The sequence below is a fragment of the Zeus faber genome (assembly GCF_960531495.2).
Source record: "Zeus faber genome assembly, chromosome: 9".
In the NCBI taxonomy this organism is placed as follows: domain Eukaryota; kingdom Metazoa; phylum Chordata; class Actinopteri; order Zeiformes; family Zeidae; genus Zeus; species Zeus faber.
The window spans coordinates 22,761,697-22,773,730 of NC_137197.1; the positions used below are offsets into that span (position 1 = coordinate 22,761,697).

The following is a 12,034-nucleotide window of genomic DNA, read 5'->3' on the forward strand; positions in this document are numbered from 1 at the left end:
AGCTGCAATGCAGTGTACGGCAGAGAAAACTACATGGAGAGGGGCAGGAGGCCAGGAGAGATACTGTGGGAAAAAAACACGAGTGCTAGGAAGTGGTTTGAACTCAGCAGAAAGTAGAGTACACAACAGGCCAGCCAAAAGGAGATACGGCAAACAAGGTGACGGTGCATATCTGTACAGTATGTGAGTGTGTGCAGGGATGTTGACAGAGTCCTGTTGACAGACTCAATGATGCCCCTCGGCCAAGAGACTACAGCCGATATGTGGTCTGCACTTTGTTTACTGCTTAATTATGCTTGTAGCTGACGTGACGGCTGATAAACTGCTGGCTTGTTGGGCGAGTGAAGATTACATAAAGAATGCCCGGTCTTATGCCACTTGTAAGACAATCATAACTAAAATTGAAGGCTGTGACACCCTGCAGTCCCCAGGGCTGAGAATCATGATGTGCAGGAAAGGGAAGTGATCGAACAAAAGCAGCTACTCACTGTAATTAAGTAGTTTTGTGTATTTGAGTATTTTTCAAGACTTAAATTTTACTGTATGCAAGTATTCGTTCGACTAGGTAATCTACTTTGCTACTGTTACAATCATCAATCGCTACTGAGCACAGTCCTTTCATCTGAATTTTTCCCTTTATGACTTATAAGGTAATGGTTGTCGGTAAGCTGGTTCCAAATATTTTCCATACTTCATCCTCCTCCTCCTCCTCCTCCTCCTCCTCCTCTGGCCGTTTGTTTGCAATGCATTGGGAGAAGTTTATACCATGTAGGTACTAGGATTCTAAGCAGGTTAACAAAACATTCCTAGGAGGCTACTTTATCCGTGGTTTTAAGTATCTGTATCTGTATTTTTGTGTACTTCAAAGACCAACGGTTAAAAAGTTACTAATGCTCTGAATTGTTTTTGAGAATAATAATTTTTACTTGTACATTTCTTGAAATCTTGTACATCCCTTGTTTACTTATAGTTGAGCACAATTTAATTAATGTCAGTACTCAAGTACATAATGTCACAGTACTCAGTACTCTTTCCACTGCCCCCCCCCCCCAAAATAAAAAATAATGCAGATGAAAGTAGACCGCCGTGTGCAGTGCTAGAGTGGGGTTCTGCATGTGAGAATCATTTATGCAAACTGGATGCACAGTGCGCGCTCTGCCTGGTTCAGTCGTCGCTGGGCCTCAGAATAAAAGGATGCTCTGGTTTCCAGGGCAGTACCTTCAGAACCCTTCCATGCGTTCCACAGATCAGCAACACTGATGTGCTGGTCATCCCCGTGGAAGCTGTTGTGCCTGGTCTTGGGGTCGTGGTAGTTCAAATCCTCCCTCAGGAACTGTGAGATGGGATGGGATGATTGACAGGTTATGTCATTTGTGGCAACATGATTTTGGTGATAAAAAAATGGTTGTTGAGATAGTCAAAGCAAGTTCTCTCGCTTGTGCAAGACTGTCGTGTTAAAATGATGTTGTTGGTGTAATGTTACAATTTTACCATAGCGTAAAAATGACTAAAACCTTGTTAAAACAAAGCCAATAAGATCATCAAGACTGTGTGGTAAATGGTCTTTTAATTTGTGGTAAAATTGGAAAGTGGGCACATTGTATACATTTTCATTGTGACGTTTCAGGTTAAGGACGAAGCTGCAGCTCAGCTGGTCTGTGTACATTCTCATTTTTTCCTGAAAAGGGTCGTGAAACACTATAGATATCTGGACTAGGATTGGGCCGGTGTAAAAATTGTAAAAACACCGGACTGGACGGGTATACTGAATTAACGCATCTTCTGCATTCGGCAAGAGGCAACAGAAAGCCAATCAGTTTGGACGATCTAAAGCTGACCTTACACCTCTAACCAATCACGTTTGTCGGTACAGAAATAGGCCCCGCGGACAGTTTGTGCTTGTAAACGCGCACACACACACACACACACACACACACACACACACACACACACACACACAGAGAGAAGCAGAAAGATGCTGTATCGTTGACAACAGGGCCACATACATTGTTGTGTATAGTTTGCCGCCCTTTTTTGGGGATATTTCACTTCTGACCCAAAGCAGATGGTAAATATACATTGTGTAAAATATGTAGACCAGACTTGACAAAGACAAATGAAAGAAAAACACCACAAACTTTATGATTTATTTAGATCTAGACTTACTTGCCATATTTATTTTGTTTTTTATTTTATCTACATTTTGGTGAAATGTTACTTAAAGCAGCTGCACTTGTTACTTATTGTTCATGAACAGAAATTATTTGACTGAAGTCATAATAGTCATATTTATACATTTTTAAAATGCCATTAACTGACGGACTTATTTTATTTTGGATATTCAATAAAAAAAATATTATACATCTACACGCCTTCATGATTTCATTCTTTATATCGATAGCCTGCTAATCAACTGTTTTTAAGCTCAATAAACACAGATAATATTTGACCGGAATTTCTCCCATTTGTCTGGGACATTGAAATCTTCCAGGACACGTTGACCAGCACCAATTTTTTCTTACGGGAACTCTAGCACACACACATCAAAGCCAATGTGTAGGCTATATGAATATATATTTTTTTCTTTCTTACATGTGTTTAATAAATGGAGCAAACACATAGTTGTGACATGCATGCAAGCCTTTGTGTGTGTGTGGGCGGGGGGGGGGCTTCCACCTGAAAGTTGACGAGTCGAATTATCAGTCTGAAACCCACCAGTCGACTGAGATTTTAAGTCGAGCAGCCTATTTTTTTTTTTCCCTCCAGTCAATGTGCATTACAATAATAGGAGAAAACAGACAGAAGGGATACCATTTCAATGGGGCCCCATGAATATATATGTGTTAATAGTCCACGCCCAGACACGGACGTGAACACGGCTCTCCGTGTGTACTAATCGCAGAGAGCAACACGGAGAGCCGTGCCCCGTTCCTCCAAATAAAATAACTAAAAAGCATCAGGAGGGGGTGTTTGAGGGAAAAGTGATGGAGAAAATCCTTGTTGTCTGACCAGCGATGGACATTTGTAGCCAGGATGGGATAAGAGCAGAGAATTAATTTCACCGGCCACCACTTGTGTGTGTGTGTGTGTGTTTGTGTGTGTTGGTTGCCGTTGCCGCATGAGTTGTGATGTGTGTGCGATGTGATAAATAAAGAATCTTTTACTGTCGGAGAGGGAGACAGGTACGCAAAATGCGCCCCAATCACTCCCTCTCCGCACACCACCTCGGGATGGTGCCCTAGCTGATAGGAAGATAGGAGCTGATCTATAGGAAGGGCCGCCCCTACATAGGTGGACAGTCCACTTCATGATGATTCAGCTGTTCGCGCTAGATTTCAGTGAACGCACGCTTCATTTCAGTCCACACACAGACACGCAGTCTTGTCGCAGCTGATTCCAGAACGCTGGAATTCAGTTTAACTTTATTGACTCGTAAACTATAGCTGTCACAATTATGACATAATCTCCTGATCACAATAGTTAGAGGAGACCGCAATCATTTTGTAAAATCAATACATTCAATACAATGTCAGGAACCTGGTCCCTTTGCCAGGACCAGGTTCAGGACCTGGACCAGATCTAGATCTAAATTAGGGCCCGACTGATATATCGGTATGCTGTTAATGTCGGCCAATATTTGGAGACCAAAGAACTACCATATAATGTTAACGGTTATACCCTACCAATGGTTATACCAAGCATAAACACATTTAGAAGCAGTGAGTTGTAGGAATTAGGTGAAGTTCCAAATGTTCTTATTTTGTTCTTATTTTTTATTTTTCTTATCAGGCCGAGAGAACGACGTCATCCGCGATAGATTTCAGAAGATGGGGACGGCTCTCTGGAGCGCTCCAAGCAGGAAGTGACACTGTGTTCACAGGAATTCGGAAAACATCGGTATCGTCATCCGGCCAAATTTTAATTCTTAAAAAACTGTATCCGTGTAAGCCCAGAATTTCACAATCGGCGCATCCCTAAAACGTAACCATACGGGCCAAATGTAGCCCAATGTTTCTCTATGGTAATCATCATCAGTATATTATTACGTAATGTTATATTCCTTTAACGTCTGGATAGAGCATCTAAATTGCTTTCCTTACACAGTCACATATTATTTGTGCTGGTGAAATGCACTGCACATGAGATTTAGAAGACTGTCCATGGAGTCAAGATCCCACCGGGCTGACACTTATTTGCTTATTTAAATACAGCCAGGTGCAGATTTCACAACTTTGTTGTGAAGCATTTACCTGCTTCATTATTAAATCAAGGGAAGACAATGACACATGGGGGCCCTTGTCTGAAGTGCCATTTACCGTTCTGAGCATTCATTTTCTTGGCTCAAGGCCACAACTGATAGGAGTGTTCATTGCACTTGGTTCTCAGCATGTCAAGTGACTCTTAAAAGCACCAAGAGGGCTGCACCGGTGAGACTGCCTGCTTTGCTTTTGCATGAAAAAACTGCCACGTGCTAAACAGAAACGGACTACCGGCTACAAACAGCTGCAAGATATGTTGAACTGTTGACTCTGATTTACCTCACACAAAGTTTGGTTGGGGAATAATCCTTTATTTAGTCTTGGTGAGTTAAGAAGCTTACAGGAATAACATTAATCAATCCTATTTGCCACGAGGTCTTGTTTTACGATTCTTTAGAGCCCAAGGCTTAAAGTAATCAGGGATCGAGACTGCGACCATTTTTGGAGACAGCGCTTCTAAATTTCATAACAAGGAGCACCTGCAAACATGGCAATTGTTTTTTTTGGGGGGTTTTTCCCCCTCACATTCTCTCTCTCTTGGCATCTACCGGACCGAATCGCAACGCAGATTTCAGTGCCATGTCGTTTATTTGTTCTGTCTGGCTGTTAATGACAGTAATGTACTGACCACATACATTATGTTTACATTTGTTAATTTATTATTTGGTGTCTGTTTAAAAAAGCACTATTTAACTTAATATTTTTTTCTGTTAAAGCACTACTTTACTTTGTGACTTTTTCCTTTGAAATAAAACAGCACATTGTTATTTTTGTAAATTGTCTATTAATCACCAAAGCATTTATCAGTAATAGAGTTAAGATAGAAACATTATGAATCTCTTGCATTGCCTATATTAGTGGTGCTCCTAAATGTTGTGCTGATGCTCACCAGTGCTACAAGTGGAAAGAGTTAGTCTGGAGCCCTGGTAATGAAACAAGCTTCCTCATAAAGGCCAAAATATTGCACATCCAATAACCTACTATGTCCCCTTCAGAAGGACACAAACAACTGGTCAACTGAATTTCTAGGCAGTTACTTACCCCGTCTGTCTCCACCACGTCGACACTGCCATCTTCGTCATCATCCATCTGCTTGTGGATACTACGGATAGCCTCATAGCTGATGGCAGCATTGTCATCCAAGCAAAGTGGCTCATCAATGTGGCAGAGTTCTGTTGGAGAATCAAAACCGTATTGAGAATTTAGCTTTTATAGAAAGCCCTTGGTAGAATGGTGCATGCAGCAAGGGCATGCCTTGAAACTACAAATTAAAATCCAAAAACATATTGTACCTATGTGCTCCACTATTCCTTGGAGTAAATCATTATTTTGTAGTACAAAAGAAATCAGTTATATCCAAAAAATAAAAAACAAAAAGAGTAAACTTTGAAGAGAACCAAAAGAAGCTTGAATCAATGGCTAAATGCTATGTCCAAGATCATGTTCAAATAATAGATCAGGTTACTATTGCTCTTGTATGGCAGTGAATCTATTAACATTTTAGAGAGGTCTATTTTCCATAGGCCAACACCCATGAGTGCAAGTCACACTTTAAACTTTGTAGGTCGAGTAATTTCAGGTTTCCTGTTCTGACTGTTCCTAACCAACGACAGATTAGATTAGTTTGGTTAGGTTTGTAGGTTAAAACTTGAATGCAATTAAATACAATATAGGCTACATTGTTCAATGACAAAGTGAATGTATGCACATTAACTTATGTAAGGCGAGAGTGACTACTGGAATTCTACATTTTAGAGCCACGCATGGCATTTCATACCTAATTGACACATGCGTTCTTAAACTGGATCAGTCAGAAGTATCTAATGACAAGTCTTCAGTCCATGATGTTAAGATTTCACATCAGTGAAAACAGGTCTCAAGATAGATGCCCCCCCCATCATTTCAGATATTTTTTAAATGTGTTTAGTTACGGTATATAGGTGTTGTTATAAGTGTGGCAAATGAATTGGCAAGTTTAATATTTTTCTGGAACAACAGCTGTTTGTGCAAAGTCAAGATAAAACAGAACTATCCTTGACAGGAAGCCTACCCTGTTTTCACCACTCTCATAAACTTATCGCAGACCAGAGGCAGTCAAGGGCTTGGCCTAGTCATGATTATGAAACATCCAGCAAGGCCCATCTGGCCCAAGTGTTCACATCCCCCCAAAGGATTAGAAGGCCTCTGCCACAGATCAGAGATATCACCAGTCTGCAGACAGCCCTGTGTAGAGGAAGCCTTGTATAGCATGCACTGCAGACAGTCATGGGTTGTGTGAAACAGCATAACAATATTATACATGTAACATAGGGAGGATTTGCTCCAGATTTCAGCATTCACAGCACATTCGCCAAGTCTTTCATGTTGCCTTGCCTCAGCAAATCTCTAACACTGCCATTATTTGGGGGAGTGGAATTTCCTAGTTATACATTAGTCATTGCGACAAAAAAAGCTAAAAACAGAAGTCCGGGTGGAGCTTGTTAAACAGGCGACAGTTTTATGACACTTCTGAAATTACTCGGGGCTGGTTGTCTTTCTGGTCACTTGGAACAACATGTAAACAGGTTTCTCTTCGCAAACCGGGCTTAGGGCTTTCCGTGAGGCTCCAGAAGTACAGCATTCCAACCACCTTAATTACAAATCACCACCGCCTTAGCATACACATTTCACACGAAAAAAGGGCACCTCTGCACTGCAGTTAAACAGTAAATCTAAAGGGAGTTCTACACATCAACAATACAAGTAATCTGTTAAATGGCACTATGTTTTTTGATTCTAAGCAGCTTTGAGAGGGAAACTTATGAGAAACACTTAACCCAAATAAACCAATTTTAAGGCACTAACAACATAATAATTACCTTCTAAATGAATTGACAGATGGATTTCCAGAAAAGGCCCATCAGGACTTAACTGCAATAAAAAAACCTCCATAGTTATCCCATCTCGCTCGAGGTGTGTACAGCGTAGACAGGTCCATTTACAATGCTTCTCTGTGGGTTATTCCCATCTAATTAAATTGGAATTCAACATGATTTGTTATCAAACATTGCATTATCAAACTGATGATCATTGGTTTACCAGTGGTAAAAAGTAGCATTTCCCAAAACCTCCACAGAAATAAATGTGACCCTGCTGAAGCAAACATGCACTGATCTCCTCCCAGCTCAATTACTTGAATCTTCCTAAACCCCAGCAATCTAATACCTCTATAGAACATGTCCACAAAGAAAAGGGGGTGAAAAGTACGATATTTCTATTTACTTTTTCCTTTCAAGTAACGTACACATGATCACCACCGTATTACAAAACTCTTCTGTGAACCTGACACCTGCAGCATTCTCACACTAAGCCGACTTGTCTTTCTTGTTTGCTCTCAAACCCCCAGTACAGTGATAATGTGTCTTCCTTTCATCAAATAAAAAAAAATAAAAGCTTATATTAGACACCCTGTGTTCTTCCATGTGAATCAACAACAAAAATATATATTGTAAGACAAATGAGCTTCAAGGCTGGAGCAGCTTCTTTTTTTGTCTCATTCAAAATGGCTGACAAGCCCTGAGAGCCACCATCAAGAATCAATTCTTTCATGCACTGCGGACACTTGGGAAATATGTCAAATAGCTGAACCTGGAGAATGTAACGTGTCAAACTACATAGAAAATGTCCCCACAGTCTGCCTTGTTAACAAAGTTTTCAGTGTGACCACAATAACCATAGCTCGCACAGTTTTGACAGCAACGGTTTGAATGTTGATGGGACTTGTTGAGATGCTGCTGTGTCGAATTGACATTTAAACTAATGCTAAAAATATTACAAGTACTATACCTGTGCTGTACACCGATCAGCCACAACATTATTATTACCATTGATCATCTTGTTTCAAGGGCACCGGTTATGTGGTGGGATATATTAGATATATTAACAGTCAATTCTTGAAGTCGATGTGTTGGAAGCAGGAAAAATTAGCAAATTGGAAAAGGGCCAAATTGTGATGGCTAGACGACTGGTTCAGAGCATCTCCAAAACGGCAGGTCTTGTGGGGTGTTCGCGGTACGCAGTGGTTAGTACCTACCAAAAGTGGTAACACAATATTATTATTATTATTATTAAGTGGGAATTGGTTTACTTTAGAGCACAAAACAAATATTACAATGAAGTGGGGATGGAAAAAATAACAATTGCCTCAAATTTTAGTTTGGTCATTTTAATAGCAGCACTTTGCATTTTACTTTCCAATGTCCATGAACAAAAGTGGAGCCAAGTACAAGCCAAAAATAACTAGTACATATTGCATTGGAGAAAGGTATAGAACAAGTAATTTTATGACAGTTTTTTAATTTATTTATTATTTATATAAATATATATGTGTTGAGAGGATCTAAGATTAGATGTAGATTAGATGGGAGAAATACACTTAAATGTACTGAGATGCAAATGAAATGCACTTAAGGAATCTGGTGCCTGTAAATCTGGTTCTGTGAAGCTGTTTTCGCCTGAGGCTGTCTTGCAGTAACACAAATGCAGGACAGGTTGAAAGGTGTGACATGGTAATGTGATGAACAGACCACTGTTGCACATCAACATGGCTTGAAAGTAGACTGATGTTTAATCTATAGTTTGCCTCAAACAAATCTGTGGGGTCACTATTCATTATCTATGCGAGCTATTGAGAGAATTAGCTCGTCCCTCGTGTTTGACTGGATGTCATGATCTATGTTAGAGGACGGGGCTTAATGGAGAATGCCCGCCGGACTATTCTCAGCGCGGCTACATTTAGATCCTGCACAATTTGACAGATATGACATGGAATATGGCTCATCTATTTCTAGTGTGTGGGGTTGACTCAATAGATGGACGGAATTGTTTTCCTCTGACGTGACATTGCATGCTACATTACTAGTGTGTGTATTACTGACCTGACACTCCATTGTCAGCATGCTGTTGGTCCTGTGTGCCGAACCCTGTTCTGTCAGTCCGACTTTCTCCAAAGAGACACAGGCAAATCGTCCACACGATCAGTAATTTGGAAAACTCCATAGCCGATGATTGCTGGAAAAAAAAAACGAGAGAGGCACGTTGCCGTTTAATTATCTTTGATTTGTAACTCGTTAATTCCATAATGAGCTAAAAGGTTAATAACCGGGAAAATCCGACATGCGGCGGTAAGTCTTCAATCACAATTACGAGCACCGCACGCAATCAAACCACGAAATAACGTTGAATACAAAAAAACAAAAAACAGGACGTAACAGGACGAACAACATTAACATTAAAAGTGCCAGCGCTGGACCTCTTCTCGCTTTCTTTCGGGGTTGTTTTTTTTGTGGCGAGGACAGAAAAATAAAACAAAAAACCCCCACACCGATGTCAAAAAGCGTAGTTTTTAACAGTGACAGCTGCCTGAACCCGCCCTGCCGTCGGCTAGCGTCTCCATGCTAGCCCCCCTGTTAGCCGGCAGCCGCAGCCTCACAGATGACACCGACGAGCCGCGGAGGTGCGCTTGAATTTTTTTTTTTTGGGGGGGGGGGTTTAATCGTGAAACACCGAAATCGCCACGCCGCAGTGGACGCTGCGGACAATGCAATTCACGTCCACACCGACCGCCGCTGCGACTCCGCTGGCGCCCGCAGCCGCTAACTCGGCTAACGGCCAACTCGGCTAACGCCGCCGCATCCCCGCGTTTAAAAGACGTCGACGGCGGCGACGCAAAACGGGGGTCCGCGTCGCCGGACGAACGGCGCCGTCGCTACGGTTTGTTTTTTTATCGACGACGATATGAGACGAAAGGAGGAGAGAGAGAGAGAGAGGGAAAAAAAACAAAACAACCAAAACCAAAAACTGACAAAACGCCTCGCCCGTGTCCGCGGCTCAGCTCCGCGTTGGCATCACAGCGGCGGGTCCGGGTCCCGCAGCCGAACTCACTTCCTCACTCCGCTCCGCCGCCCGGCGCTAGAGATCCGCAGAGTGCGGCGCGGCGCGGTGCGGTGCGACGCGCGGCGCGACGCGGGGCGGGGCGCGGCGCGGCGCGGCGCGGCGCGGCGCGGCCGGGGGGTGTCGTGCCAGAAAGTGATCGCCGCCCGCCCGCCCGCCGGGTTATGGTCTGTCAAACTCAACCCGTCGCGAAGTGCGAAACTGCATTTTATTTTTATTTTTATTATTATTTTTTTTATGAGCTGTGTTGGCTCTCTGAACGTTGATTCACAATCTGTAAAATATAACCATCGAGAGTGAAACCAGGTCACGTTGAGTCATAAACAACCTGCGATCACTTTTTGACAAGTGCAAAACCCCATTTTATGGGCTGCCCTGGCCCTTTTAAATGCATTTCCACAGGTTAGAAAAGGAAGGGACCGGGTGGGTTGTCATCTACAAGTTCAGCCTCGCGGGTGAAACCGGGGCGTCAATAAGGTTTCGGTGACAGGGCAGAGGCTGCGACCACCTTTTGGCGGACGATCACTTTTTGGCACGACACCCGGCACGGCGGTGTGGGTCCAAAAAAAAAGCAAAAAAGCTCAAGTCTGCCGCGCGGTGGACGACGCAGGGAATACCGTCACGCTCCCAACGATTTCATGCAACGTAGTGCAATGTTAAGCAGTGTTATGCAGTGTAATGCAGTGGTATGCAGTGTAGTGCAATGTAGTGCAATGTTGTGCAATGTTGTGCAGTGTAGTGCAATGTTGTGCAATGTTGTGCAATGTTGTGCAGTGTAGTGCAATGTTGTGCAATGTTGTGCAGTGTAGTGCAATGTTGTGCAATGTTGTGCAGTGTAGTGCAATGTTGTGCAGTGTAATGCAATTTAGTGCAATGTTGTGCAGTGTAGTGTAATGTTGTGCAGTGTAGTGCAATGTTGTGCAGTGTAATGCAATGTAATACAATGTTATGCAGTGTAGTGCAATGTTATGCAATGTAGTGCAATGTAGTGCAATGTTGTGCAGTGTAATGCAATGTAGTGCAATGTTGTGCAGTGTAGTGCAATGTTGTGCAGTGTAATGCAATGTAATACAATGTTGTGCAGTGTAGTGCAATGTTATGCAATGTAATGCAATGTTGTGCAGTGTAGTGCAATGTAGTGCAATGTTGTGCAGTGTAGTTCAGTGCAGTGAAATGTTGTGCAGTGTAATGCAAGGTAATGCAATGCAGTCGGTCAGTGGCGGGGTCTGACAATGACGTTTGCCCAGTTGCCCCGGGCAACAGAGGTGGGGAAAATCCAGGTTCGGAAAGTAAGAGAATCCACTCCGGGATTTGGAATCAACCGCGTGGATTTTTTTTTGCCACATACACCATACGGCACACGAGTACAGTGAAGTGGAAGGATGAAAGGCCATGGGGTAATAATAAAATAACATCATCATAACAAGAAATAAATAAATGCAAAAAGCACAAAATATGAAAATTACAAGAGGGAATGTGAAGTCTGACGGTTGTTCTGGGTTGCTATGGACTCCGCCCGCCACTTTTGGAGGATCGCTTCCATTTAATTGCATAGAGAAACAGCTCAAAACATATACATACGAAATGTACAAAAACGGAGAGGGGAAGGGAGAGAAAGAAGGGCGGAGGTTTCACACAAGACGGTTGCAAGATTTTCTGTGGCGTTATTTTCACCAAACAAGACCTCCAAGCATCTTTAACCTAAACATGCTGAACCGCATTCAAGATTCAAGAGGTTTATTCGTCACATTCACAGTCAATGTGAGTGATCCCCCAAATATGGCGGCCTGCTCTGGCAATGTGACGTCAGCTTCACATTCCTTATATGAGACAAAAGATATAGC

The 12,034-nt window shown here is 42.4% G+C and overlaps 2 protein-coding genes across 6 annotated transcripts in view; one reads left to right on the forward strand and one right to left on the reverse strand.

Annotated features, from left to right (window-relative positions):
- The window catches only part of stim1a (stromal interaction molecule 1a), a 33,369-nt gene extending 23,068 nt beyond the window's left edge, over window positions 1-10,301 (reverse strand). For 3 of the 5 annotated variants that reach the window (XM_080006906.1, XM_080006909.1, XM_080006910.1), the window contains exons 1-4: window positions 10,103-10,293; window positions 9,176-9,308; window positions 5,301-5,431; window positions 1,219-1,333 (exon numbers count right to left, since the gene is read on the reverse strand). In XM_080006906.1, coding sequence (XP_079863032.1) covers window positions 1,219-1,333; window positions 5,301-5,431; window positions 9,176-9,296 — 367 coding nt within the window. In that variant the 5' untranslated portion in view covers window positions 9,297-9,308; window positions 10,103-10,293. Of the gene's footprint in view, window positions 1-1,218; window positions 1,334-5,300; window positions 5,432-9,175; window positions 9,309-9,549; window positions 10,058-10,102 lie in introns of those variants that run through there. The other 2 variants (XM_080006907.1, XM_080006908.1) reach the window with 2 other exon arrangements.
- The window catches only part of chrna10a (cholinergic receptor, nicotinic, alpha 10a), a gene marked incomplete at both ends in the record, with an annotated part of 61,379 nt that overhangs the window by 36,566 nt on the left and 12,779 nt on the right, over window positions 1-12,034 (forward strand). The window lies entirely within an intron of this gene.